At 35.2% G+C, this 26,611-nt stretch overlaps 1 protein-coding gene across 4 annotated transcripts in view; it reads left to right on the top strand.

Moving 5' to 3' along the window:
• BTBD9 (BTB domain containing 9) overlaps nucleotides 1-26,611 on the top strand; it is a 155,218-nt gene that overhangs the window by 70,435 nt on the left and 58,172 nt on the right. For all 4 annotated transcript variants that reach the window (XM_087935180.1, XM_026695589.2, XM_087935172.1 and 1 more), the window contains exon 7: nucleotides 18,342-18,451. In XM_087935180.1, coding sequence (XP_087791306.1) covers nucleotides 18,342-18,451 — 110 coding nt within the window. The remainder of the gene's footprint in view (nucleotides 1-18,341; nucleotides 18,452-26,611) is intronic.

A 26,611-nucleotide genomic window follows, 5' to 3' on the forward strand; every position in this document is an offset into this window, starting at 1 on the left:
AGTTACACCTTTACAGTTATAACATTCATTTTTTAACCTCTATTTTATAACACATACCTATTTTCAATAGAATTCTGCTTGGTACGTTCCCTTAAAAATACACACTAAATTCTTAAAAGAAAAAAAAAGTATATATGTATATATATCTGTATGGCATTCAGCTTTGTTCGGGTATTTTCCCACGTCTTTGTAGTTGTGCTTTTAAAGTTGTAGCAACGTTTCGGCAGAATCTCATCTGCCATCATCAGGCTTCTGTATAGTGTTCAAAAGTTGTGTTTAAAAGCACAACTACAATGACATGGGAAAATACCCGAACAAAGCTGAATGCCATACATGTAAGTACCCGTGAAAACTTAAGAAAACAAGTATCTATATCTATATCTCTATCTATCTATCTATCTATCTATCTATCTATCTATCTATCTATCTATATAACAATAGTAAATGGAATAATTATTCTATTTATGTACAGCTCTGCCATTAATATTAATAACAATCTTTTACATTTCTATTTCTTTTAACAAACATTACCTTTCAGGTTTTTTTTAACTTTCTTTTTTAATCATTAAGAGCCTTATTCTCTTTACAAACAAATATTCCATTACACATAATACATTTTTTTTCGATCACTTTAATCATATAAACATATTTTCTAACCCTTTTCTATTTCTAACATAACAATTCTATCCCGTGCACCTTTGCAGAATCCTCTCCTTAAGTTAAATTTTAACCATTGTCTCTGTGTCTTTTAAATAGGTTTATACCTTTAATTCTGATACGCTTTTCCTGTAGAAATAAGGAGAAACTTTCTGACAGTGAGAACAATCAACCAACGGAACAGCTTGCCCTTGGAAGTTGTGGGAGCGTCATCACTTCAGACTTTCAAAAAGAGATTGGGCTGCCATTTCTCAGAAATGGTGTAAGGTCTCCCGCTTGAGCGTGGGATTGGACTAGATGATCTACAAGGTCCCTTCCAACTCTGATTATCTGTTATCTGCCTTCTAGATTATGTCTTTACTAAGGGTCCCTTTTAAAACTGGCATGTAAGGCAGATGGGTAATCTTACAACCTGCATGCCTGACTAGCCTAAACTTGTGAACCACCACCATCATCTGAATTATCTTACATCATCTCATCTCTTGTCTTTTAGTAATCTCCTCTGCCCCTTAGGTTGATATTAGGTTGACTTTTCTGAAAATAATGTTGACTAAAAATAAGCTAAGATGTAAGTAGCCTGAAGCAAAAACCATCACTGTTGGAAAAAATGATTCTATAGCACTGTTAAAATAATATAGAATATCAACCATGCAATGTTTTACTGGCTTATTCATTTTTTAAAATCTTAAATAAAAGAAGTTACTTTAAATTACTTAAAAAAATCAATTCATTTAGCAGACTACAGAACATAGAAAAAATAAGTTCAGAAACAAAAATCTCATAAACATTAATGCATTTAACTGATGGATACACATTAGAATAAAAGGACACCAAGTAAACAGTGTTGGAGGGTTCTTGACTAGCCTCTTCACTTATCTTACTGGCTTTGAATCATAATAATGATTGATTGATATTACATGTACCTCAGAAACTAATGGATTTCTGTCATAAAGATTCCTATCGTCTTTTCTAAATCTTCGAGACTCTCAAGTGGTTTTTAAATTTTAGTCAAATCAATTTCTTCCTATTCCTGTTCACACTTCAGCATGTTGCTTGACTCTCTGCTCCCTACAGAGATCACTTTCCTCCTGCCTCGGTGATCTGCTTCAAACTAGTCAAATATTTTTCTTACCTATATTGGAAATGGTTGCAACATCTGATTTATGTAATTCTCCAGAGGGAATTGCAAACAGACGTTAGTTGCTCATTTTAAAGTGGCAAAGTGTATTGGAATTTGTGAAATCAGGAAAGGAATGGAAAGATTGCCATCTAATACATAACAGTTATCCCTTTTTCTTATCATTTTTATTTTTATTTTAGCTTATTTTCTGTAATTTATATTTTCTATTATTTCTTTTTTTTTTTAAATATAGTTTATTAATTTTTACAATTAAAACCAGTCACAATACATACACAAATAAGCAAAAGAAAGAAAGAAAGAAAAGAAAGAAAAGAGAAGAGGAAGAGAGGGAAAGAATTTTAAGAAAAGAAAGAAAGAAAGAGGTTACAGGATTAAAAGTATTCTTATTTTAACAGTTTGCAAGATCTTCTTTTGTTTTCATCACCTTAACTTGTGTTATATAACCACACCTGTTTTTAACTTATATCACTACCTCGCTGTTATGTATTGATACTTTTCTTTTATGCCTTATAATATATTATTTATCTTTGGTCAATCCAATTATACCAACAATTCCAGCTGTCATAGTATAGTGAAGTGTCTTTGTTTTTTAGCGCCAAAGTCAATTTATCCATTTCTGCGCATTTTGAGATTTTTTCAATAATCATTTCTTCTGATGGAATTTGGTGTTGTTTCCAATGTTGAGCGAAGGCTAATCTGGCCGCTGTTAAAATGTGTATTGTTATGTATTTGGTTTTTTTGGAAATTTGCTTATCAAAAATCCCTAGTAGGAAGGACTCTGGTTTGTATTCGATCTGCTCTTTGGTGATTTCTTCCAACCAAGTTTTGATTTTCTTCCAATACTTTTGGGTTTCTGCACAGGACCACCACATATGGAAAAAGGTTCCTTCTTTTTTCCTACACTTCCAGCAATGCGGACTCATGTTGGGGTGCATCTTCGCTAACCTCGAAGGGGGAGATGCCATCTATAGAACATTTTATAAAGATTTTCCTTGTATGCTGCCGATTTGGTAATCTTATTGTTTCTGCCCCAAACTTTCTCCCATTCCGCTAATGTGATGCTGCGCCCTACATTCTTACTCCAAGCAATCATATTTCCTTTTACGATTTCTTCTTCTAGTTCTGTTTCTAATAAGTAGTTATAAAATTTTGTTATGTTTTTTTTATTTGATCCTAATAAAATTTTATCTAACTGTTGCAGTTTGTTATTAATTCCGAATTCTTTTTTGTCTTGTTTATATCTGCTTTGAATCTGAAGATAAACCCATTGATCAATTTTATGTCCTTGCTCTTGAAGATCCAGCCTCGGTTTCAAATTTCCTTGTGGGTCTAATAAGTCTTTGTATTTAATCATTTTGGTAAGCTCCAAATTGTTTGGGTGAATCATTGCCTCCATTGTTGAAATCCATACTGGTACTTTTGTATAATGTTTTTTCCTTATTTTCCTCCAAATTGTTAATAGTGCGTCTCTAATTAAATGTCTATGGAAATATTTTTGACTGGTTTTCCCTACGTCCCATAGAAAGGCGTGCCACCCCCTTTGTAAATCATGGCCTTCTAGAAATAGTATTCTTTATTGGTTAAACTCACCCAATCCTTCAACCAAACTAATGAGGTGGCCATATGGTATAACTCCCAGTTTGGAAATGCTAACCCTCCCCTGCTCTTCATATCCTGCATTGCTTTTACATTTATTCTGGTTTTTTCCTTGCCAAATAAATTTCAGGGTTGTTCTATTGAGTTCTTCAAAAACTTTTTATGTAATTTAATTGGGATCGTTTGGAATAAATACAAAAATTTAGGGAGAATGTTCATTTTAATAGTAGCAATTCGGCCTAGTAGTGAAATTTGAAGTTTCCCCACGATTCTAAATCTTTCTTTACCTGATGTATCAGTTTATCATAATTGTTTTCTTTAAGTGTCTTACAGTGTGGGGTTAGCCAAATTCCTAAATATTTCACTTTCTTTGTCACTTGTATCTGCATTATTTCTTCTAGTTCTATTTTCTGTTTTTCTGTTAGGTTTTTGGTCATTAATTTGGTTTTTTTTGTTTATTTTAAGTCCCGCTACTGCTCCAAATTTCTCTAATTCACTCATCAATTTTGGTCCCCTGTCTTTTGGTTCTTCAAGGAAGAAAATCATGTCGTCCGCAAACGCTTGCAATTTATATTCCTCTTTCTTAACTGTTAATCCCTTTATATCTGAATTCCGCCTAATTCGTGTTAATAATGTCTCTAATGCTAATATGAAGAGCAGGGAGAGAGTGGGCAACCCTGTCTCACTCCTTTTTCTATCTTTATTGGGCGGGTGCATTCCCCATTCACTATTATATTAGCTTGTTGTGTGTCATATATAGTTGTTATAATATTTTCAAATTTGGTACCCAGATTCAAATTATAAATTTTTGAATTAAAAATTGCCAATTCAAATTATCGAAAGCTTTTTCTGCATCTAGAAACATGAGTGCTACTTGTTTCTCTGGGTGGGCTTCATAAAATTCTAGTACATCTAATACTATTCTTAGATTATTCTTTATTTGCCTAGTTGGAAGGAATCCATTTTGATCTTCATGTATATACAAGTTTAGCAATCTTTTTAATCTGTTTGCTATAATAGAAGTGAATATTTTATAATCAGTATTTAAGAGTGAAATCGGCCTGTAATTGTTTATATATCTGGGATCTGTATCCTCCTTCGGGATCAGCGAGATCAGTGCCCCTCCATGAGTCCGGCATCCTAGCTGCTAGTAAAACGTCATTAAAAACTTCCACCATAAGTGGTCCGATTTGATCTGCTATTGCCTTGTACAGCTCCCCTGGGATCCCGTCTGGGCCCGGGGTTTTATTATTTTTCTGGCTCTCTATTGCTGATTTCAATTCCGATTCAGTAATGTCTTTATTTAATAGTTCAGCCATTTCTTCCCCAATTGCCTTATCCTTTACTTCATCTAGATAATTCCTTATTCTATCTTCACTGACATCCTCTCTTTGTATAAATCTTCAAAGTATTTATGAATGATTTCTTTTTTCTGTTCTATTTCCTGGTATGTATCTCCTTTGCTATCTATTAACTGGTATATCAGTCTCTTCTCTTTCTTTTTTTCAATTTATAAGATAGCCATCTTCCTGGCTTGTTGGCATGTTCAAAATAGATTTGTCTAGTTAAGTTCAAATTCATAGTCATTTTCTCTTGATCAATTAAATTCAGTTTGTGTTTGACTATACTTATCTGATTTTGCAGTTTGGATTCTTTTGGGTTATTTTGTAGAAGGGTTTCTAGCTCCTTAATTCTCTGTTGTAATTTGTTTTGTTGGGAATATTTTTCCTTGTTTCTCTTAGCATTATAAGAGATTGTTGTGCCTCTTATAACCGCCTTCATCGTATCCCAAACGTTTTGTTTCGTGGTTTCTCCGTTATCATTTTCTTTAATAAAAAAATCAATTCCTCCTTTAATTTATTAATATATTCTTTCTCTCTTATTAATTGAGTGTTTAAGGTCCATCTTTTCTTTGGTTTTGCCCTGCCCTTCCATATTACCTGTATTGGATTATGATCTGCCCATTCATTAGGCAAAATTTCCACTTCTTTTGTCTCATTTGCTATCTCTCCACTCATCCATGCCATATCAATCCGTGTCCATGTTTGGTGGGGATTTGAATAAAATGTAAATTGTCTTTTTCAGGATGTAATCTTCTCCATATATCTGTCAGATTTAGCTCTTTCATCATTTCCCTACAAATCTTGGGGCTCTCTCTTCCCCTTTTTATTCTTCCCGGCATTACTGTGATCCTTTGGAAATCAGCAATGGAGTTGAAGTCCCCTACCATACAAATATTTCTTTTTGCAATTCAACCAATTTTCCATATAGGTGTTTAAAAACTCTTTTTGGTCTCCATTTGGGGCATATATTACTACTAAAAGAATTGGAATATCATTAATCCAGATCTGCAAACCCAGAGTCCTTCCTTCTAAGTCCGACCATATTAGCTCAGATTTCAAATCCTCTTTCACATATACTGCGATTCCTTCTTTTTCTCCTCATCTGCTGGTGTGGTAAATAATTTTCCTAATTTCGGCATTCTAAATATTTTTCATCCTTCTTCTTTATATGGGTTTCTTGCAGGCACGTTATATCTGCATTATGTTTAATTAATTTAGATAATATCCTTTTTCTCTTAATTGTTGAATTTAAACCATTTATGTTTATTGATAGTAATTTTTTTTCTTCTCCCATCTATTTAGTTTTGTTTTGCTCTTTGTCGTGTAACAATTCCTCTCTCTTCTTGCGCTTGTATTGATGTAGTTCCTTCTGTCTTTTGTTGTGGATAGGTATTTTCTTGGTTTCCTACCGCTCCAGTTCTATTTTTATGTCCACTGTATTCTTCTTGAAACTTTGTGTCCAATTTCTCCCTACTACTTTGCTCCTGTGGGCCCACCATCCGTTCGTAAAAATCCTGGGCTTTTTCCATAGTATCTATTTTGATTTTCCTCTCTTTCCACGACACTAACATTCCTTCTGAATAAGCCATTTAAATGTGATTCTTTTTTATTTAAATATGCTGCCAGGAATTTATAGTCACGCCTTTGTTCCCTTATTCTCCTCGGTATCTGTTTAAGAATCACAATTTCTTTCTCTTTGTAGGTTATAGTTTTATCTCTTGAGGTTCTATATATCATGTCTCGAACACATCTTCTAGTGAATCGTATATGCACTTCCCTAGAACAATTGTATGCCTTGCATAATTTGTATTGACCCGTAGACTTCATCAAACTCTTTTTGAATTTCATCTTTATCCATCTTCAATAAACCGCCAGTATTTCTGCCATCAAGTATTCCAAGTCTTCTTCTTTTGATTCTGTCACATTTTGGAATCTTAGGTAAGTTGCTGCCTTGTCCATTTCTAGGAGGACAAGGGAGTCCTCCATTTCTTTGCTCATGCTTTTGAGATCTTCATCCACCCTTTCTAATTCCCTTTCTGTTCGCTCGGTTCTTTTCTACTTCTTTATTATAACTTCGTTTTTCTCCAAGGCCTGCTGCAACACCCCCACTTTATCCTCTACTTTAGAAATGTCCGCTTTCATTTCTGTCTTTAGTTTCCCATTTCTTCCTTCAATTCATTGATATCTGCCCTTGTTTCACTGTGGTTTTTAATCATTGTTTCTTGCAATCTTGTCAATGAGTCCTGTAAAGTTAGGAACATTGCTTGGATATTCACATTCGAGATGCTAGTTGACTTCTCTGTTGGTAGTGTTTCCTCTATTGTTTTTTGTGCCATGGGTGAAGTTGTTGTCAAAGTAGACATTATTGTGGGATTAACCTTCCTACCAGATTTCAAAGCAGTGGTAGTTGTAGTAGTCATTTCCTTTAAAATTTGTTTTTGTTGTTGTACAATATTGAATATATTATTCCAAATTGGCATTCAGTATTCTTAGTTCTGTAACTAAAATTGACCAAGATCTATCAACCTATTAAGTAGCTATATTCTTGACTAATTAGTAAAGTGTATATATTTTTTCTCTAGTTTAACTTCAATATAAAGTAACCTTAACTATAAAATATATTACATTCACAGATAAACCCACACAAAGAAATATAATATTGGTCTAGAGAGCTCTAAGCTTATTAAGTAACTAATGCTTAATATTCTTACTGTCTCCCCTATATTCCCATTCAAATTATAACAATCTCTATTAATAATAACTTAACTAAATTAATCCAATATTTTAACACTCTAATATTTCATTACTAAATGTACATATTTATCAAGAGGAAATCAGAGGGGAAAAAAAAAAAAGCAAGCATATTTCAACATAGCATACCATCAACAAGTAAGAAAGAAGAGAGGCTATTTTAGTAAGTATGTACACACAGAAAAGGGTTGAGGAAAAGAAAAAAGAAAATTCCAAAGACAAGAGTTTTTGTTTCCGCTTTTCACTTTGGAAGCTTCCACTTCTAGCACACCGGAAATGGCAAATGAAGATTTGCTGAGTAACAGCTGCCAGTAAGCAATATTCCCACTCGTTTCAGCGTTCTGGGTACTGCCTATGGAGTTGCTCTGTCTTTCCCCCCGATCGGCTTCGTTCTGCTTCTGGATCCAATTTAATAGCTTCAATCCAAATGTTAGTGATAATAGAGTCTTCAGACTTCCAAAATTCTCTTTACTTCTTTTTTATTTCCGACTCTCTTCTGCCTGCCAAGCTCTTTCACATTCACTAAACCAATTCTTTTGTAGCCGCTTCGTCTTGGAGCTCACAGCTGGCATTCACACAGTATTTAACAGCCTGAAATCAGTCTATTGTCAGTCAAATATCTTCTCTGCCACGACTCTCTTTCCCCCCGAGCTTGCAAACTTTCACTCACTTTTTTCTTCCCATCGGTGGCAGTCCGGACTTCGGAGCCTCCATTGTTAGGAGGCTGTTCTTGATCGTTGGGCTCTGGAGGGCTTCCTCTTCGTTACAGGGGGGTTGCTTTCCCCACACTGCAGCCCGAGGTTCCCCCACACCGGCACGGGTCTCTCCAAGACTCGAGCACCCCGAAAGATCGCACCAAACTCAAGAAAAGGGAGGCTAGAATCACGAGCGGATTTCTGCCCCTCTAACCGTCCTTGCCTTGCCACCGGAAGCTCTTTTCTATTATTTCTATAAGTCCAACACTTTCTAGTATTTCTCTATAAATTCTTTTTTTTTTATTTTGTTTTAATTTCTAAGCCCTATGTTCTTTTTTGTCTTTTGCTCTATATTCCTATCTTAGTTGGATTTTCTATCTTGAGTTTATTATATATTTATTGCTTATATTTTTATTGTTACCAACACCTGGGCTCTTTGAAGATGTCAATACCTGGCCTTATTGATACTTGCTGGTGCCTTGGACCTTAACTAACTTTGTTTCCAGGTTGCATGATTTTGCCAGTGAAAAAAGACAAAAGTGGAGATAGTTAGCTTTGTTGCTACTTCTGTCTATTGCTGTCTTTCTCCATGCTATGCTCAGTCCTGCAGCTGTTGTCATACTTTCTTTAAGTCCTTTAGCCCATTTTTAGAATGTTATTTTCTTTGTTCCTATTTTCCTTTTCTTCCTCCTTGCCACTTCTCCCCTCTATTTCTCCTCCTGTTGCTACAACAATTTTCACTTCAGTAGAACCTTTTTTCAATAAGGTCTCTTTCCAGAAACATTAAAATCATTGTTTCCTTAAGTTTACACATATTCAATTTGATGTTTGTGTGATCATAAATATTATGTGGCCCTGTAGATTGCAAAGGGGCAGAGTAAAGAATCTTTATTACATATCCTATAATGTACTAAATACTTATAAGTAGTATAAATATATGTCACAACTGTTAAATCAAAATGTTTCATTCAATAGTTTTGTCAACATTTTACAATTTTATCTAAGGAGTAAAAGTATTCTCCGCAAGAAGATACTGTCTGGAAAAATTGCATAAAAATGCAAAATTGATACAAGGATCGGCATTTTTGAAAAATGTCCTGATTCAGTTATCATATTAAAATCATGTTTCAGAAATAGTAACATATTTAGGCAACATAAAAAAAACCCTCATTCTTAGAATGGTGGTCTATACTGTATAACATTGCGATCTTAGATAATTATTATAACCACTATTATTACTTTATTATAGTAAGAGTCAATTTGTAATGTTGTTGAAAATCTGAATATATCTGCAAAGTCATTACTAATCCTCTGAAAATCTCCATCACTTAATTTTGTTTTTTATTATCACACTAGATTTGTGTAATTGAACTTATCTTTTGGCTAAATAGACTCAACATTGATTGAATTTGTCATTCAAATATGGTTAGTTTGTTCATAACTAAAATATTCCAAGCATGGAATTTATTTGGTTCACTAGAAGATTAGGTTCCTATTGTCAGATATTGACTTTTGAAATTATTTTGTAGTATTGACTGAATGAGAAGCTGGATTTAGTGTACTGTATGTCCGATTGAAAATTCAATTTATAAATGCAAGCATAACTGTTAACATAGTAGATTTAATTATTTTTATAGAGAATAAATTCTTTCCAAAATACTTTCTTCTTTAAGTATAATTACATCTTGAAGACTTTTTAGTATTATAAAACATGACAATCATTTTGAGAGATGAGGAGGGGGAGAGGGATCTTTACTATTTTTTCCAGGTGATTCTAGTTCTTTGAAACACTTTTTGATTTACGAAGATCTGTTGGCAGCCCTATTTATCTTTCAAATAAACAGCAAATGTGATAATTAATTTAGAGTTGTAGTTAACTACAATAGTTATTTTGATTCCATTCCTGCAGGTTATGAGATGGCAATGCTGAGACAAAAGTGTTGATTAATATAGAGCATAGTAAACATAGTGAGGGAATATTTTTGCTGAGCTTTAGGTTAGTACTTTGTGCAACCAGCCTACTTTTGTATTTTGTCTGGTTTTGGAGTGCAAATCATTTTTATGAGGATTAGATTTTATATATCTTACTGAAAGCTGCAAGAGGAAATTCTTGCCACTTAGTTTTCTTCAAAAATGTAATTTTTTAAAACAATGTTTTAAAGAAATTGGAAATGGGAAACTGAATACATTATTGTTCCTTTTTTTCCTTTAAGCTTTGGGGACTTGGAGTTACCTCCAATATTCAAATATATCTATATAGCATGTAAGAGAAAGTAATCCAAGCAATCTCTTGATCCTCAGCAAATACTTGAGTTGGTAACCTAATGACTGGACCTAGCAAAGAAGTTAAGCTGTTGCCCTTTTTTCCAACCTAACAATCTCTTGGACGATTAAAATTACATTCTGAGATAATCCAGAATGTAGCAATGCAAGTAGATGTCAGCTTGCTAACCTTTAAGAGAGCATTAAAGATCTGGTTCTTCTAACAGCTACTGGCCTGAAACTGCAGTTTGAGATGGAACCAGTTAATTTTTGGAGTTTTTCACTGGTGTAACTGTTTCTTTCTTTTATTGTACTATATTTTCTGTTTTTAAGTTAAGTGTTCTAGATTGTTAGTAAGTCAGCTGCCTTAGAAATTGAAAATATAAATAAGTGAATTTGGTGTACTAAGTTGATATATTATTGGTGTATAATATAATAATAATTTTAATAAATTAAAGAATACACACACACACACACACACTAGCAGAATTTGAGTTGGAAGATTTGTTAAGAAATTTAGAATAAATATGAATATAACAATTGTAGGATTAATGTATGTAAATAAGCTATGGGAAGAGGTAAAAGAGAAAACTGAATTTGATATTTTTTCTTGTCTCTTGAAATGTCATTAAGAAAAGCTATCTTAGTAGCTTTTAGAAAAACTATCATGATACTCAAAGTCAGCGAAAGTCTTGGGCAACAAGAAGGATGGATGGTAACTGAAAAAAGATTTCCAATGTTAAACAAGAAAGGAACGATTGAATGAACAAGAAGCGCCTAGAAGTACTTGATCCAGAAAAATACAGTGGCACAAAAACAGAAAGGGAGATAAAGAGATGGCTGTCTAAAATATTTTTAAAAAATTAAGATACAGAAATGATACATTTGGAAGAATTCATTGTGGAAATAAAAAATAGAAAGTGAAAATTTTAAATTGATATTAAATAATATAAAGTCAGGTAATAGTGCCTAAGATGATAAATGAACTAAGTGTTGTGGAGATATGAAGATGCAAACTGTATTTCTGGCTACCTACAAATGAAAAAAGTACTCGAAACACAGAGAATAGTTTGAGAAAATAAGGCTGTGGCTATCAAGATCATAAAGATGCAGAGATTTCTCTGCCAGTAAAGATCAAAATGGTTAAGGTAATGGTTTCTGTTGGTAATTTCCAGTTCTGAAAGCTGGATATTGAGAAAGAGTGGACAGAATAAGTGCTGCTAAATTAATGGATTTGGAAATGATTAATAATAGTATGGACAACAAAAAGTAGGAACTAATAAATCTTGTATAAAATGATGACTGGTTGCTACCTTGAGATTAAGAGCTAGAGGTAACAATTCACAGAGTATGGGCATGTGATATAAATCTATAAGGAACTTGATTTGGCGGGGGCTTCGCAAATAGATGAGGAAAGATAATACGAGGAACAGATAGGGTCAATGCAGTTCTTCTAAAAAATATTCTTAAAGAGTAGTGTCAATAACTGCTGAGGTAGATTCATTTGGTGAATATTGGATGTAGTTTAAAAAAATTAAGTATTGAGCATTTTAACTATTGGTATTATATTTATCTGGAGTTAAATAGTCTCTGTGTTTATCCTATTTACAACAGATGTATTGTTATTCTTACTGAAACTTTGATTTTCATCAAAGATAGGCAATCTGTTCAATATCTGCCATCTCCAGCCATGTTTAAGGTTTAATTATCTTCCGTCTGTTTAAGTTGTTCTGGTAGTCCTTGGAGATAATAAAGTATAAGCACACATTTTTTTTCTCCATGGAATATCCCCCAAAGATGGATGTAAATTGTCAGCAATGCCTTTTTTAATTTCGAATATCAGAATGCAATTGGAAATGCTATCTAAAAATCTCATTCAGATACACTATTTTATATGTTATAATATGAACTGTTATTGTCCCTGTGCCATTACCAGGGACAGAAGGTTTTAAACCAATTAGTTTTCTCACACTATTTCCCTTAACCATAACTTGCCATTATAGCATTTTATCACTTGTATCGGACAGGAATTTTTCCAGCTATTAACCTTCATTTTCCTCCCCACTTCACATTCCCTTCTCTCTAAGGGAGAAGGAATTTTTTGTCTTTGCCCAAATTTTTCAGTTCAGATCTTAATATGGTTAGATACTATTTAATAAGAACTTAATTAAACCATTGTAGACAGTAATCAGTAAGTGAAATCTTAATAGATTGTATTTATAGTCATCATCTAGCCAAAATACAGTTGCTTGTATTTCTATAAATCTGAGTTCTATTTCAGTTTGGTTTACATGTCATATATAATTAACAATTTATAGTTGACTAAAGAACAGTCATATCTGTGAAAGCATACATTTTTGCCTAGTTGGGATTGTAGATCCAATTGTTGTTATTTGTGCTTGAACATGATAGCCATACTTTATATTTTACTAATGATTTCTTAAAATATAGTTTGATTCCAATACTTTGGATGACCAAAGTATTGACCAAATTTCAACTTTCTTTCTCTTTTATAAAGCTTCCTTTTGAAGGGTTTTTAAGGTCTGGAAAATTCACAGGAGCAAAAAGAACTTTTCAATTAAAGATATATACATACTATTACTATTTCATGTAATTTTTGTAGTTTCTGGAGAAAAAAAATAATTTTAAGAGAGCAAAATGTTCATTTTAAAAGAAAGGATAGTTAATGAAGTACTTATATTTTGGTGTTGAACAGAAAAAAGAAAAAGGAATGGAAGAAATTCACAGTATTGTTTAAATAAAGGAAGAATCCCACTGAAACACAGCTCTTGAAAAAAAATTGTGGTAAATTCCCAAATATTCATAGAAAATCCAAGCATTAAAAATATTAATGAAAATCTAGTTTAAAAAACCTCTTTTCAAAAATCTATTTTTAATCTAATCTTGTCAACATTAATAGTATGGCAAATAGCCCTGAAGTTAAATTATATCATCCTCAAGGAATATGTAGCAAAATCCTAATTGTATTCTTAAAATGTAATTTCTTTTATGTAGATAGCTGTTGATTTAATAATATGCATTTTTCACTTTGGATGATAGGAAATTATATTCTAATAGTTTTGTGATTTTTTTTTATTGCACAATAAGATATTGTATATTACTTTGCTTGGGATTTTTCTGAACATTTAATAATCTAATTTCATTAATATCTGGACTCATTCTCCCATTAAGAGCAAGAGGAACATATTGATTCAAGGTTAATGCTTGTAGAAAGTTAAGTCCTAGGGCAAAAGAGCCTGCCTGTCTTGATTTCTGCAGTATGTTTCACGTAGGGCTGCTCTTGAAGAGCATTTGAAAAAGGTGCAGAATGCAGCAGCACATGTAAATTGCATAAGTTATTTATTCCCCAAGCGCCCTAGGGTATACAGAGGCCTGCTTCTGAGTTGCATTAGTAATTTGGGTTATGATGTTTCCTTCCTGCTTTGTATTTTTTTTCACTGCTTCTAATCGTGTTTATTTAATGTTAATTCTGTTTGCCACTTCTTGGGAGAAATATCCATCTGGTTCAGTTCCAAGTGAAAGACACTGGGAACATGGAGGCTGATTGAAAAGATGGTTTAATGGTGAACAGGACTACCAAGCACATAGTCCTGGTGCAGCTGATTATATGGAGTTGAAAAAGAGGTATTTATACCCTCTCTTTGGCTTTGCCCTTGAGCTTCCTGTTCCTATGGAAAGGGCATGTAGTCTATTGTGTGCTGTCAGACTCCCATGAGGCTATGCAGGGTTCATAGCTGATTTTGTAAGGTTTTCTGTCAACCTTGGTTGAAGCTGGGGCTGATGCAATGAAGGGGCTTTGTTGGGTAATTCCTATTGTAGCTAAATGGCTTTGCCCTGAAGGATAATCCAATCATCCTGGAGCTAAAGATCTTTTGTTTTGTAAATAGGCTGGCCCAGTCCTTACAAAAATATGTGCTGGGAGCAGGGAGCTGTAGCTCTGAGTTTTTGTCTTTAGAAACACGTTTCTTCTTTAGGAAAATATAATATTCTGCCTTTTTAATATATCCTAAATATTTCCTTTTTAATATTTCCTAAAATACAGTATCTCACAGAAGTGAGTACACCCCCTCACATTTTGTAAATATTTAAGAATATCTTTTCATGTGACAACACTGAAGAAATGACACTTGGCTACAATGTAAAGTAGAGGGTATACAGCTTGTATAACAGTGCAAATGTGCTGTCCCGTCAAAATAACGCAACACACAGCCATTAATGTTTAAACCCCTGGCAACAAAAGTGAGTACACCCTAAGTGATAATGTCCAAATTGGGCCAAGTAGCTGTTTTCCCCTCCTGGTGGCATGTGACTTGTTAGTGTTACAAGGTCCCAGGTATGAAGAGGGAACAGGTGTGTTAAATTTGGTGTTATCGCTCTCACTCTTTCATACTGGTCACTGGAAGTTCAACGTGGCACTTCATGGCAATGAACTCTCTGAGGATCTGAAAAAATGAATTGTTGCTCTATATAAAAATAGCCTAGGCTATAAGAAGATCGCCAAGACCCTAAAACTGAGCTACAGCACGGTGGCCAACACCATACAGCGGTTTAACAGGACAGGTTCCACTGAGAACAGGCCTCTCCATGGTCAACCAAAGAAGTTGAGTGCCTGTGCTCAGTGTCATATCCAGAGATTGGCTTTGAGAAATAAATGTATGAGTGCTGCCAGCATTGCTGTAGAGGTTGAAGGGATCAGGGATCAGCCTGTCAGCGCTCAGACCATAAGCCACACACTGCATCAAATTGGTCTGCAGGGCTGTCATTTCAGAAGGAAGCTTTTTCTAAAGATGATGCGCAAGAAAGCCCGGAAACAGTTTGCTGCAGACAAACAGATTTAAGGATATGGATTTCTGGAACCATGCCCTGTGGTCCGATGAGACCAAGATAAACTTATTTGGTTGAGATGGTATCAAGCGTGTGTGGCAGCAACAGGTGAGGAATACAAAGACAAGTGTGTCTTGCCTACAGTCAAGCATGGTGGTGGGAATGTCATGGTTTGGGGCTGCATGAGTGCTGCCGACATTGGGGAGCTACAGTTCATTGAGGAAACCATGAATGCCAATGTACTGTGATATACTGAAGCAGAGCATGATCCCCTCCCTTCAGAGACTGGGTTGCAAGGCAGTATTCCAGCATGATAATGACTCCAAACACACTTCCAAAACGACCACTGCCTTACTAAAGAAGCTGAGAGTAAATGTGATGGACTGGCCAAGCATGTCTCCAGACCTAAACTCTATTGAACATCTGGGGGGGATCCTGAAATGGAAGATGGAGGTGCGCAAGGTGTCTAACATCCACCAGCTCCGTGACATCGTCATGGAGGAGTGAAAGAGGACTCCAATGGCAATCTGTGAAGCTCTGGTGAACCCAAGAGGATTAGGGCGGTGCTGGAAAATAATGATGGCCACACAAAATATTGACACTTTGGGCCCCATTTGGACATTATCACTTAGGGATATACTCACTTTTATTTCCAGCAGTTTAGACATTAATGGCTATGTATTGTGTTATTTTGTATAACATTTACAGTGTTATACAAACTGTATACTTACTACTTTACATTGTAGCCAAGTGTCATTTCTTCAGTGTTGTCACATGAAAATTTATACAAAATGTGAGGGGGTGTACTCACTTCTGTGAGATACTATATTTCATTCTTCTAAGAGAACACTTGTTGAGATGGGTGGCCATATAAATTGAATACATACATAGTACAAAAATTGAATGGGACATTATTTTCAAGAATTCCATCTGGGTTTGTAGTGGTATCCAGGAGTTATGTTCACAATATCTTTAGCTAACAAAATCCAAAAGTTTAGCAACAAATAATAGGATTTTACACACATTTCGGGCCTTTTGTAGGATCTCACATATAGCTAAAAATTTGGTAAATATTTGTGATCCTTCATCACAACTATGGTAAAGAGATTGCAGTTGAAAATTAAAAAAAAACAGCTTGTAAAATAAAACTTTTAAACATACACAAAATACAGTGTGTGTCTGTGTTTATAGGAGAGGGGAGAAACAGAGGGAATGTATTTATAGTATGGAATGAGAGTAGGGGCAATTAAAAAGAGAAAGGTTTATTCTCTTGAGGTGAGGAGGATTGATTTATTGTCTTTGTCTTTGATTTATGGAACCTTTCATTATGATGAAAAAGTGGTGAATAATAAAATTTCTTTGTGTCTACAATGAAAAATGGAAGCATGCATCATTTTGTAGTTTGATATGAGTGTGTATAATGGGCATTAGTATAGTACAGTGTATAAAGGGGTTGGGTTAAATTGCCTTTTCTCTGCTTGTTTTTTGGTTTATAAAATTCAATCTGATTTTTTTAAACGTAACAAGAAGAAGAATAAATTCAGGTTTTATCTTTAAAAAATCCTTCTCTCCATCTTGCCAATTTATCTTTCTCTTACGAGTACGTCTTTAAAGTTTCTAGATGTAATGTGGAACATTATAATGTAAAACAAACATATATGCCTATCACACTGTACTTGCTGGAATAAGCAACACTATGCAGACAAAGAAACTAAAGGTGAAAGATGAAGATAATTACATAAAGAAACAGAATTTATATTAACAAAATGCATGTATTTCCCCTTTTCCTTACAAACCATCCCTGCTTCCACTGGGTCCCTAAAGTACTTCATATGTTGCCTTTTTTTCTTTAAACTTCTCATCTTTCTCCAGCTCACCCCAAATTTCTTAGTCTTGTTCTTCTTCTCAATCCATTCACTCTCTCCCCTACCCTTTATTTCTTTGGCAGTTTAATCCTTATTTCTTCTCTAGGTCAGTGTTTTAAACATTTTTCATGCCACAGGATACCTTTTATGGGTGGGACATTTGAGTCATTAAATTGGAAGCCCCATGACATCACAAAGTTGCTGGGACTTGGGAGAGGAAATGAAGTCAATCCACCCCATGATATCATAAAAACGGGGTGCTGACTGTGGATCACTTCCTGTCATTTGTTTTGGCTTGCTGATGTGGCACAGCCATAGACTTTTCATGGCACAGAATGTTCTACGGCCTAATGGTTGATAACTATTGCTCTAGATGATTAAAACATCATTTTTTAAACATGAAATTCTAGAATATTATGCTCTTCAATTCTTCTGTACAAATGTAAACACTGATGAACAGTGTGTATCAATAATCCAATATTGTATATCATATAGAGTTAGTTTCTTTTCCTCATGCTGATTGGTGTGATGATATACTGAATTATAGTTTTACCTCATTCCTGAGGTAAGCAGCAGTCTATCTTTTGATTTGATTGCCTCATTGGTAACTAGATTTTTTTAAAATCTACATTATTGACCTACAGTGGTTTTTGTTTGATTCATCAAGGCCTGAAATCAAGAAGTCAGAGAATGCTAGGCTTTTCAGCTCACCCTATTGTTCTACAATATAAAAATTCTGATTCTGATATTTTATCTGCGTAAAATGAACATTCTACAACTGTATATTGCAGGAATGACTTTTTAAACAGTGAAAAAGTTGGTTAAAGAAAAGTTTGCTTCTCTAATGTTATGTAATTGTTTTCTTTCTTTAATATTCTAAGTTTTGACTCATTTTTACTAAGGTTTGCCCTAAAATCTTGTATTGTTGCTGCCGTAGTACTTAAAAAAAGTTTTTGCCAAGTACTCCTTATTAGATTGGATGGGGTTGGAAAGGAGAAAACATTTCTCACATGGCTCGAATATTTATGTATGCATTTACCTACAAGCCTGTGTTTTTTATTCTCTTGGTACTTTAGTCTCTCAGTACAGAAATAAACTAAACTGATCCTTGCAGCATTTGTAAAGATCAGTGCTATGTTGTATATTCCATTCTGTTTATTTTTATTTGCTTTGTTCTAACTTACAGGTATATCAGAATAGTTGGAACACACAACACAGTAAACAAAGTTTTCCATATTGTGGCTTTTGAATGCATGTTCACCAACAAAACCTTCACTCTTGACAGAGGACTAATAGGTAAGTGATATTAATGGGAATTACAATGGCGATGATAATGCCAATGATGCCCTTTATTATTTGTTTAAAAAAATACCCAAATCAAATAATCTTTTATTATTTCTTGTAACTCAGCCTCCTTATGGTGGTCTTTGACCTTTAAGATAGGCAAAGACCAGCATAAGGAGGATGAAGTATAAAACATGCAAAAATGAAATTACTTAAAAAGCTAAAAAAAAAAAAAAAAAGAAATCTTAAAAAAATCTAACAGAACAAATCAAAGCAATGAATAGACTTGAAATATGACAAATCTATCTAGTACAAATAATAAAACAAATCTAATACAAAACACTATAATAATGGTCTAGATCAGGGGTGTCCAACCTTTCACCTTCCCTGGGCCACATTGGAAGATGAAAATTTGGTTTGGGCCTCACATAAAATAAAATAACAGTAGCGATACCTGATCATCCAAAAAAAACATAGAAAACATAGTTAACATATTAAATTTACTTGGAAATGAAGTTAGTGAGATGTTTTTATTATTTATTATTAATTATTTATTAAAAATTGTTTATTTTTTATCACAGTTTTTTATCACAGATTTTTTATCACAGTTTATTTTCCGGCCAAATTTTGCGGGGGTGGGGGTGTGGGGAAGAAAGCTCGCCCGCCTCGCGCCTACCTCTCCTCCTGCAAATGGCCCAGCTAGATGCGGCAGGACTGGAAGGCAGAAGCAGCAGCGGCGGCGGCAGCAGAAGCAGCAGCAGCGGCGGGGGCAGAAGCGGTGGCGGTGGTGGCGGGGGCAGAAGCAGTGGCGGCGGGGCCGAAACAGTGGTGGTGGGGGCAGAAGCAGCAGCAGCGGTGGGGCCAGAAGCGGCGGCGGTGGCGGGGGCAGAAACGGCGGCGAGGGCAGAAGTGGCGGGGGCAGGGGCAGAAGCAGCGGCGGCGGGGACAGAAACAGTGGTGGGGGGGCAGAAGCAGCAGCAGCGGTGGGGCCAGAGGCGGTGGCGGGGGCAGAAACGGCGGCGAGGGCAGAAGTGGCGGGGGCAGGGGCAGAAGCGGCGGCAGGGGCAGCGGCAGGGGCAGAAGCAGCAGCGGGGGCGGGGGTGACGGGGGCAGCGGGGGCGGGGGCAGAAGTAGCAGCACCCGTCTTTTCTGTTGCTGCTTGGTGTGGCGCTCCCCTCGCCCCACCTCACGCCTGCCTCTCCTCCTCCTCGTTGGCTCTGGCACGAAGGTTGGGGTGGGCACTGGGCCGCATTATGAGGTGACCTGGGCCGCATGCGGGCCGCGGGTTGGACAAGCCTGGTCTAGATCATCAAACCCCTCCGCAATCTTTTGGGCACCAGGGACCGGATTTTTTTTCCCCTTGGACTGGGAGGCATGGTTTCACATACTACCGTGTTTCTCATAAAATAAGGCTGGGTCTTATTTTTTTTTTGAGCCCTGAAAAAACATCTAAGACGTCTTTTTGGGGGTGACTTAATCCCCCCCTTGCATCCTTGGGTGGGTGGGCGGCGGCAGCGTGGATGTTGGCCTCAGTGGAGGTGGGTCATTTTGCATCGCAAGTTCTTCGGCGCCCACCGCTGCTGCTTCCTCTTGGAGCATCCTCTTCCATTTGGAGCGTAGCCACCACGATTGGTGCATTGCCACCGCGTTTGGAGCTGCTGCTGCGTTTGGCGCTCCAAACCCGGGAGCAGCAACTCCAAATGTGGTGGCGACATTCCAAACAAGGCGGCGGCAGCTCCAAATGTGGCAGCGACTCTCCAAACAGAAGATGACGCTCCAAGAGGAAGCAGCAGCAGTGGGCGCTGAAGGTCTTGCAATTCAAAATGCCCCGCTAAGGCCGACATCCACATCACTGCCACCCACCCACTGATCCAGCCTGCAGGCAGCACCATTCCCGGGTCTGCAGCAAAGGTACTTGGCGGGAGTAGGGAGCTGTCCGCACTCTGCCATTAGGAGTGGCTGGTGGAGAGGCATGGCTGCCCATAGGGCACTTCTAATGGCAAAGCCTCCCGCCCTTCCTCCCCATTTTGTATGTTTTAAAATAGGCCTAAATTTGGTGGGAGGGGCTTAATTTCAGAATTGGTAAAGTAGCAGAGAAATGTAGAATTTTCCTATAAGTCTTGAGTATTTATGAAATAATGATGAGATGAAGCTAAGGTATAGAGTCTGTCTGGCAGTCTGTCATGTAAATGCCAAATGTTGCTACAAATCTCGCAATAAAAATTGATCAGTTAAGAGGGTGGAGCTGGCATCGCGGTGGTCCGACCTGTGATCTTGATCCTCCAAGATCGCTGTCAATATCTTTGCTGCTGGACGGTCCCGACGGACCTAAACCATCCCGTAGAGACGGTGATCGACAAGGGCATGTCCTGCTGATCCCAGGGACATCACAAAGTCCCTGGTTGATCCAGGAAAAGCCCTTTTTTCTGGCGGCGAAGAGGCAGCCATTCAAGCTGCTGAAGCTGGGATAGTTCTGGAACAGAAGCAATTGAAAGAAAGTATGTCAGTTTGGTGAGATGAACTTTTACTTATTGTTTCTTGATGAGAACACCCTGAAAGATTTAAAGTGGAATTAAAAGTGAAAAGAGTTTAAGCGGCGAGATTAAGCTAGTTAAAGTGAAAGTTTTTTTCCCCCTTTTTATTGGAACTTTGAATCTGGCAAAGCTTCTTAATTTTAAACTGGACTGGTCTTTTTTAAATTTCCTATTCTCATTTTTATTTTTTTGACAATTCTCTTGAAAGTTTGTTTTGATTAAGACTCTTCTTTCTGAATTGAAATTTACCTCTTTTTAAAAGGAAATATTTTACTTTTTTTATGTTCCTGGCTTTGGATATATTAGGGGGGAGTGAAAGTGAAGAAAAATAAGTAGCACTGCCATCTAGAGGCTTAGATACATTGTTTTCTTTTTTCCTTTACTTGTTTGTGTATTTGTGTTATACTCAAGGACTCTGAGCTTTGCACTGGAAAAGATAGTGGGATGAGCATGGCAGATTGTTTACGCAGGTGCTCATCTGTGAAATTATAGATAGCTGGAGTCTGGAGTTGAAATTCAAAGAAAGAAGATTGAAGTGACCTTGAAAATACTGGAACTGGAAACTTTGACGTGATTTATTAAAGAGCCTTGGATATTTAGTGGCAGAGGCTTGCTTCACATTAGAATTGTTTGTTACCTTTTACTTTCTTTTCTACTTCCCCTCTAGTTGGATTTTTTTATTTGGATTTCAACCTTTCAACCCAGGATCTAGAATGTAATTTTTTTATTTTGCTCTCTCTTTTTCTTTTTATTAAGAGAAAAAAAATAGACTATTTTTTTTATTTTTCCTTTCCCCTACCTTCTTTTTCTCCAAAAGAAAAATATTTTATCCCCTTTTCCATATCTTTTCTTTTTTTCCTCTCTTCTCGCATATTATTGCAACTAATTGGATTAAGATATACAAGTGCCTAAAGATTTTTTTTCCTTTTTATTTTTTGGAGTGGCAATTGCCTGCCTTTGCTCTTTTTCTTTTTCCTTTTTTTTCTTTTTCTTTGTTCTCTCTCTTTCTTTACAGATAAGTACCACAAGATGAGCAGAAAGACAACAGCCCCAGCTTCCTCAGTACCAACCTCTTCACTATCTGGAGGACAACGATCTATACAAACAATGTTACAACAGCAGAAAGAAAAGGAAGTGACATTGCAGATGATTATGCAAAGAATTCAGAAGATTGAAAAGAGAATAGAGAATATTGAGCAAAGAACTGAAAAAACAGATGAGAAAGTAGAAAATATTCAACAGATGATGATGAAATATGAAGGCAGATTTTAAAAAATTGAAGAAGATATACAAAGAGAAAAGAAAACTGGAGATATTGATACTCAATTGAACGATGTCGAGAAGGGCAGGAGTGAACCATTAGGATGGGAAATTGATAGATCAGAATTTTACCTGAGATTTCAAAACGTGGAAGAAGAAAAAGGTGAAATAATGACAGAAATACTGGCAGAAGTGTTAGAGATAACCAAAGAGAAGATGATGGATGGGATGGATGAAGTGTTCCGTGTCCATATGAGATATGCAATGAAAAACAGGTTACCAAGGGAAGTTCACATCAGATTTACTAAGATTATCAAAACACAGATACTGCAGGTGGCAAGAGAGAAAACATTAAAGTAGAAAGACAAAGAAATTGTGGTGCTGAAACAGCTACCAAGAAGAGTAAGAGAGATGAGAAGAGAAGAGAATACCTATTTTTGACTAAAGAGTTACTTAAAAGAGGAATAAACTACAGATGGTTGATGCCAGAAGGCCTCTTGTTCACTGGCAGGAACAAAGACACAGAATTGACACAGTAAAAAAAGCTGAATTATTCTACTTAGAATATTTTAGAGGAAAGGAGGAAGAAGCAAGAAAAGAAGAGTCACTAATTGAATTTCAAGAGGAGAGTATAGCAATAATTGAAAGAAGAAGGTGCAGTAGGTGGTGCACCCAGAGAGCAATGAGAATTAAAATCTACTAGAGCAATAAAAACCCCTTATAAAGCTTAACATGGATGAAAGAAAATTGATTACAATTAACATAAATGGACTTAATTTGGCTACTAAAAGAAGGAAAGTATTTCATAAATTAGAGAAATTAAAATTTGATATAATTTGTTTACAAGAAATACATATTAAAAAAACAACATGAATATATATTGAAACAAAAAACTAGGGAAATTATTCACGTCATTGACACAATCTTAAAAAAAGAGGCGTGGTCTTATATATTAGAGATATAATTTTGGCAGAACTAATTTATACAGATGACGATGGAAGGATTTTGATGGTTGAAATACTGGACAATAATGTTAAAACACTTTTAATTGCAATCTATGCTCCAAATGATAACCAAGAAGAATTCTACAGAAAATTACATATGCAAAAAATAATTGAATTGGACTATGTTATTATTTGTATGATGGGAGATCTTAATGGAATAATTAATGATCAGTTGGACTATAAAATGCTGAAATCAACAAAGAAAGCTAGAAAGATATTACCAAAATCTTTCTTTCAAATGATAGAAGAACTAAAATTAAAAGATGCATGGAGAGAGAGAAATGTGGAAAGTAAGCAATATACTTTTACTCAAACAGACATGCATCATGGTCTAGTATAGACATGATATGGATGTCAGCAGAATTACTTACCAACATACGAGAAATTGAAATAGAAGCAAGTACTTGGGCAGACCAGAACCCAATGACAGTTATCTGGAAAGGACATAAGAGGAGATCTAGATGGACTTTAAATAATACGATACTAAAGGAAAAAGACTTTAAACAGAAAATAGAGAAAGAACTGGTTTTCTTTTTTAAAGAAAATAGAAAAGAAGATACATCCTTACAGAATCTCTGGGACATGATGAAGGCCTACACAAGAGACTTGATAATAGACTATATAAGGAAAAAAAAATAAAGCAGAAAAAGACTTTCAAAACATTGGAGGATGACAATAAAAGACTGGAAAAAGAATTACAGAAGTCCCCGCAAAAAAAGACACTAAAAATAAAATGGATATAATTAATCATAAAATGAGACTAATTGAAAAAGAGGAACGAGCACAAAAAATTAAAAATGCTAAACAGAATTACTTTGAAGATGCAAACAAACCAGGCAGATGGCTAGCCTATAAATTGAGACAGGAAAGAGAGTCAAGAAGGATTAGTCAGTTAATAAATGAAGAAGGACATGTTTGCTGTGGAAATTAGGAGAAGAAAAAATTATACAAGATTACTATGGAAAACTGTATTTTCAAGTGAATATTCAAGAAGAAAAAGTTAAGCAATACTTACAGAAAGCGAATCTATCTCAGATATCCAAAGATATTGAAACAATGCTAGAAGGGAACATAACGATGATGGAATTAACAAAAGCTTTTAAAAAAACCAGAATGTTGGAAAAGCACCAGGTCCAGATGGATTGCCAGCGGAATTTTACAAGCCCTTTCAAGAAATATTGAATATTAGAAGTTGTGAATGAAGTTATGTTAAAGAAAAGAATACCCAAAACATGGTCAGAAGCATATATTACACTTATACCGAAGGAGGATACACACCTGCAGCAAGTTAAAAATTATAGACCTATATCCCTATTAAATTCAAATTATAAAATCTTTGCTTCAGTTTTGGCAGAAAGACTGAAAAGATACTTAAATAATTTTATCCATGTTGACCAAAATGGATTCCTGCCAAAGAGACAAATTAAAGACAATGTGAGAATAATTCTGGATACTTTGGAATACTATGAGGCACATCTTGAAAAGCAAATGGTCTTGATGTTTTTAGATGCACAAAAAGCCTTTGACAGTGTGAGTTGGCGATTCATTTTACTGCAATTGATACAAATGGGTAAAAAATTTATCCAAGCCATTGAAACGAGATACTATGAACAAACTGCAAAGGTCATGGTAAATGGAGAATTAACAGAATCTATAGATATAAGAAAAGGGATAAGACCAGGTTGCCCACTGTCGCCTCTGCTGTTTGTGTTAACATTGGAAGTTTTGAATAGGAATATTAGAGAAGAAAAAGAAATAAAAGGAATGAAAATCAAAAAGGAAGATTATAAATTGCAAGCTTTTGCACATGACCTGGTATTTATATTAGAGGATCCATTGGAAACAGCACCTAAATTAATAGAAAAGATAGAAGAATATGGAAAAGTTGCTGGTTTGAAAATAAAGATAAAACAAAGATATTAACAAAGAATATGTTAGCAAGAGAAAAGAAAGAGTTGGAAGAAGTTTTAGAAATACAGGTCACAAATAAGCTCAAGTATTTAGGGATATACATTACACCAAGATGAAGGAGCACAGTTATTTTAAACTCAAACAGCAGATTGCGACGGATTTAACAAAATGGGAAAATTTACAATTATCATTGATCGGGCGAATATCTACAATTAAGCTGAATGTATTGCCTAGAATTTTATATCTATTCCAGACAATTCCAATCTGACTAGGGAAAGAGTTTTTTGAAGATTTAAATAGAATTGTGCTGAAATATATTTGGCAGGGTAAGAAAGCAAGAATAAAACTTAAACTGTTACAAGATGCAAGAATAAGAGGAGGGTTTGCTTTGCCCAATTAGGAGTTATATTTCCAGGCGACAAATTTGATGTGGGTAAAGGAATAGATACAGATGGTATAAGGGAACTAAAACACGGGTATATTAGAAGACATTACATTTGAGAGGTACTGTTTTGGAACTGGGAGAAGACAAAAAGACAATATAACTTAAAAATTCCACTATGGATATCTACCATTGAAGCTTTTTCCTATCCAATAATATATAAAAGGGAACAAACAGTTAGATATGGTGAGATATTGAATGAAAAGGGTGAACTTAAATCTATGCAAGTGTTGGAAGAACAAGGGTAAAAATGAATTTGTTTTCATACTTGCAAATACAATCTAGATTTGATAAAGATTTTAAAACAGAAGGTATTTATGATAAGTTGACTGATTTAGATAAAATTTTAATGGGTACTGATGAAAAGGTAATTAAAAAAATTTGTGGACATTTATTAGAATTTAAATTGGAAAAAGAACAAGTTAAAGAAACAGTGTTTGCTTGGGGGGGAAATTTTGGATAAGGGATTGACTTAGAGAAATGGCAAAAATTGTGGTCCCAAAATTATAAAATGACAATGTCAACTGCATATAAGGAAAATTTGTATAAGATGTTTTACAGGGGGCATCTACCCCCGACGAGAATTGCAAAAATGTTTAAGAATAAATCGGGTAAATGTTGGAAATGTCATTAGATACTTGGTTCATATTACCATATGTGGTGGACATGTTCAGATCTTTTTATTGGGAATTATACCAGAAATATACAATAAAAAGCTGAAATATTTGATTGTAAATGTCTTAACAGCGGCTAGAATTGTATTTGCTAAGAATTGGAAAAATGATAAAATACCTCTGCAGGAGGAAGTTATTAAGAAAATTATGGACTGTGTTGAAATGAGTAAATTGACATTTGAAATTAGAGAACAAGAAGATAAAGTATTTTATATGATGTGGGATTTGTTTTATCAATGGTTGGACAAAAAGACATGGTAATGTAATAGATTTAGATAATTTTGTAATAGAAGTTTAATAGATTGATATAAAATATAATATAGACATATATAATCATTGGATGAAAG

This window comes from Pseudonaja textilis, chromosome 1, assembly GCF_049901715.1.
Source record: "Pseudonaja textilis isolate UNSWEBS1 chromosome 1, rPseTex1.2, whole genome shotgun sequence".
Taxonomy (NCBI): Eukaryota; Metazoa; Chordata; class Lepidosauria; order Squamata; family Elapidae; genus Pseudonaja; species Pseudonaja textilis.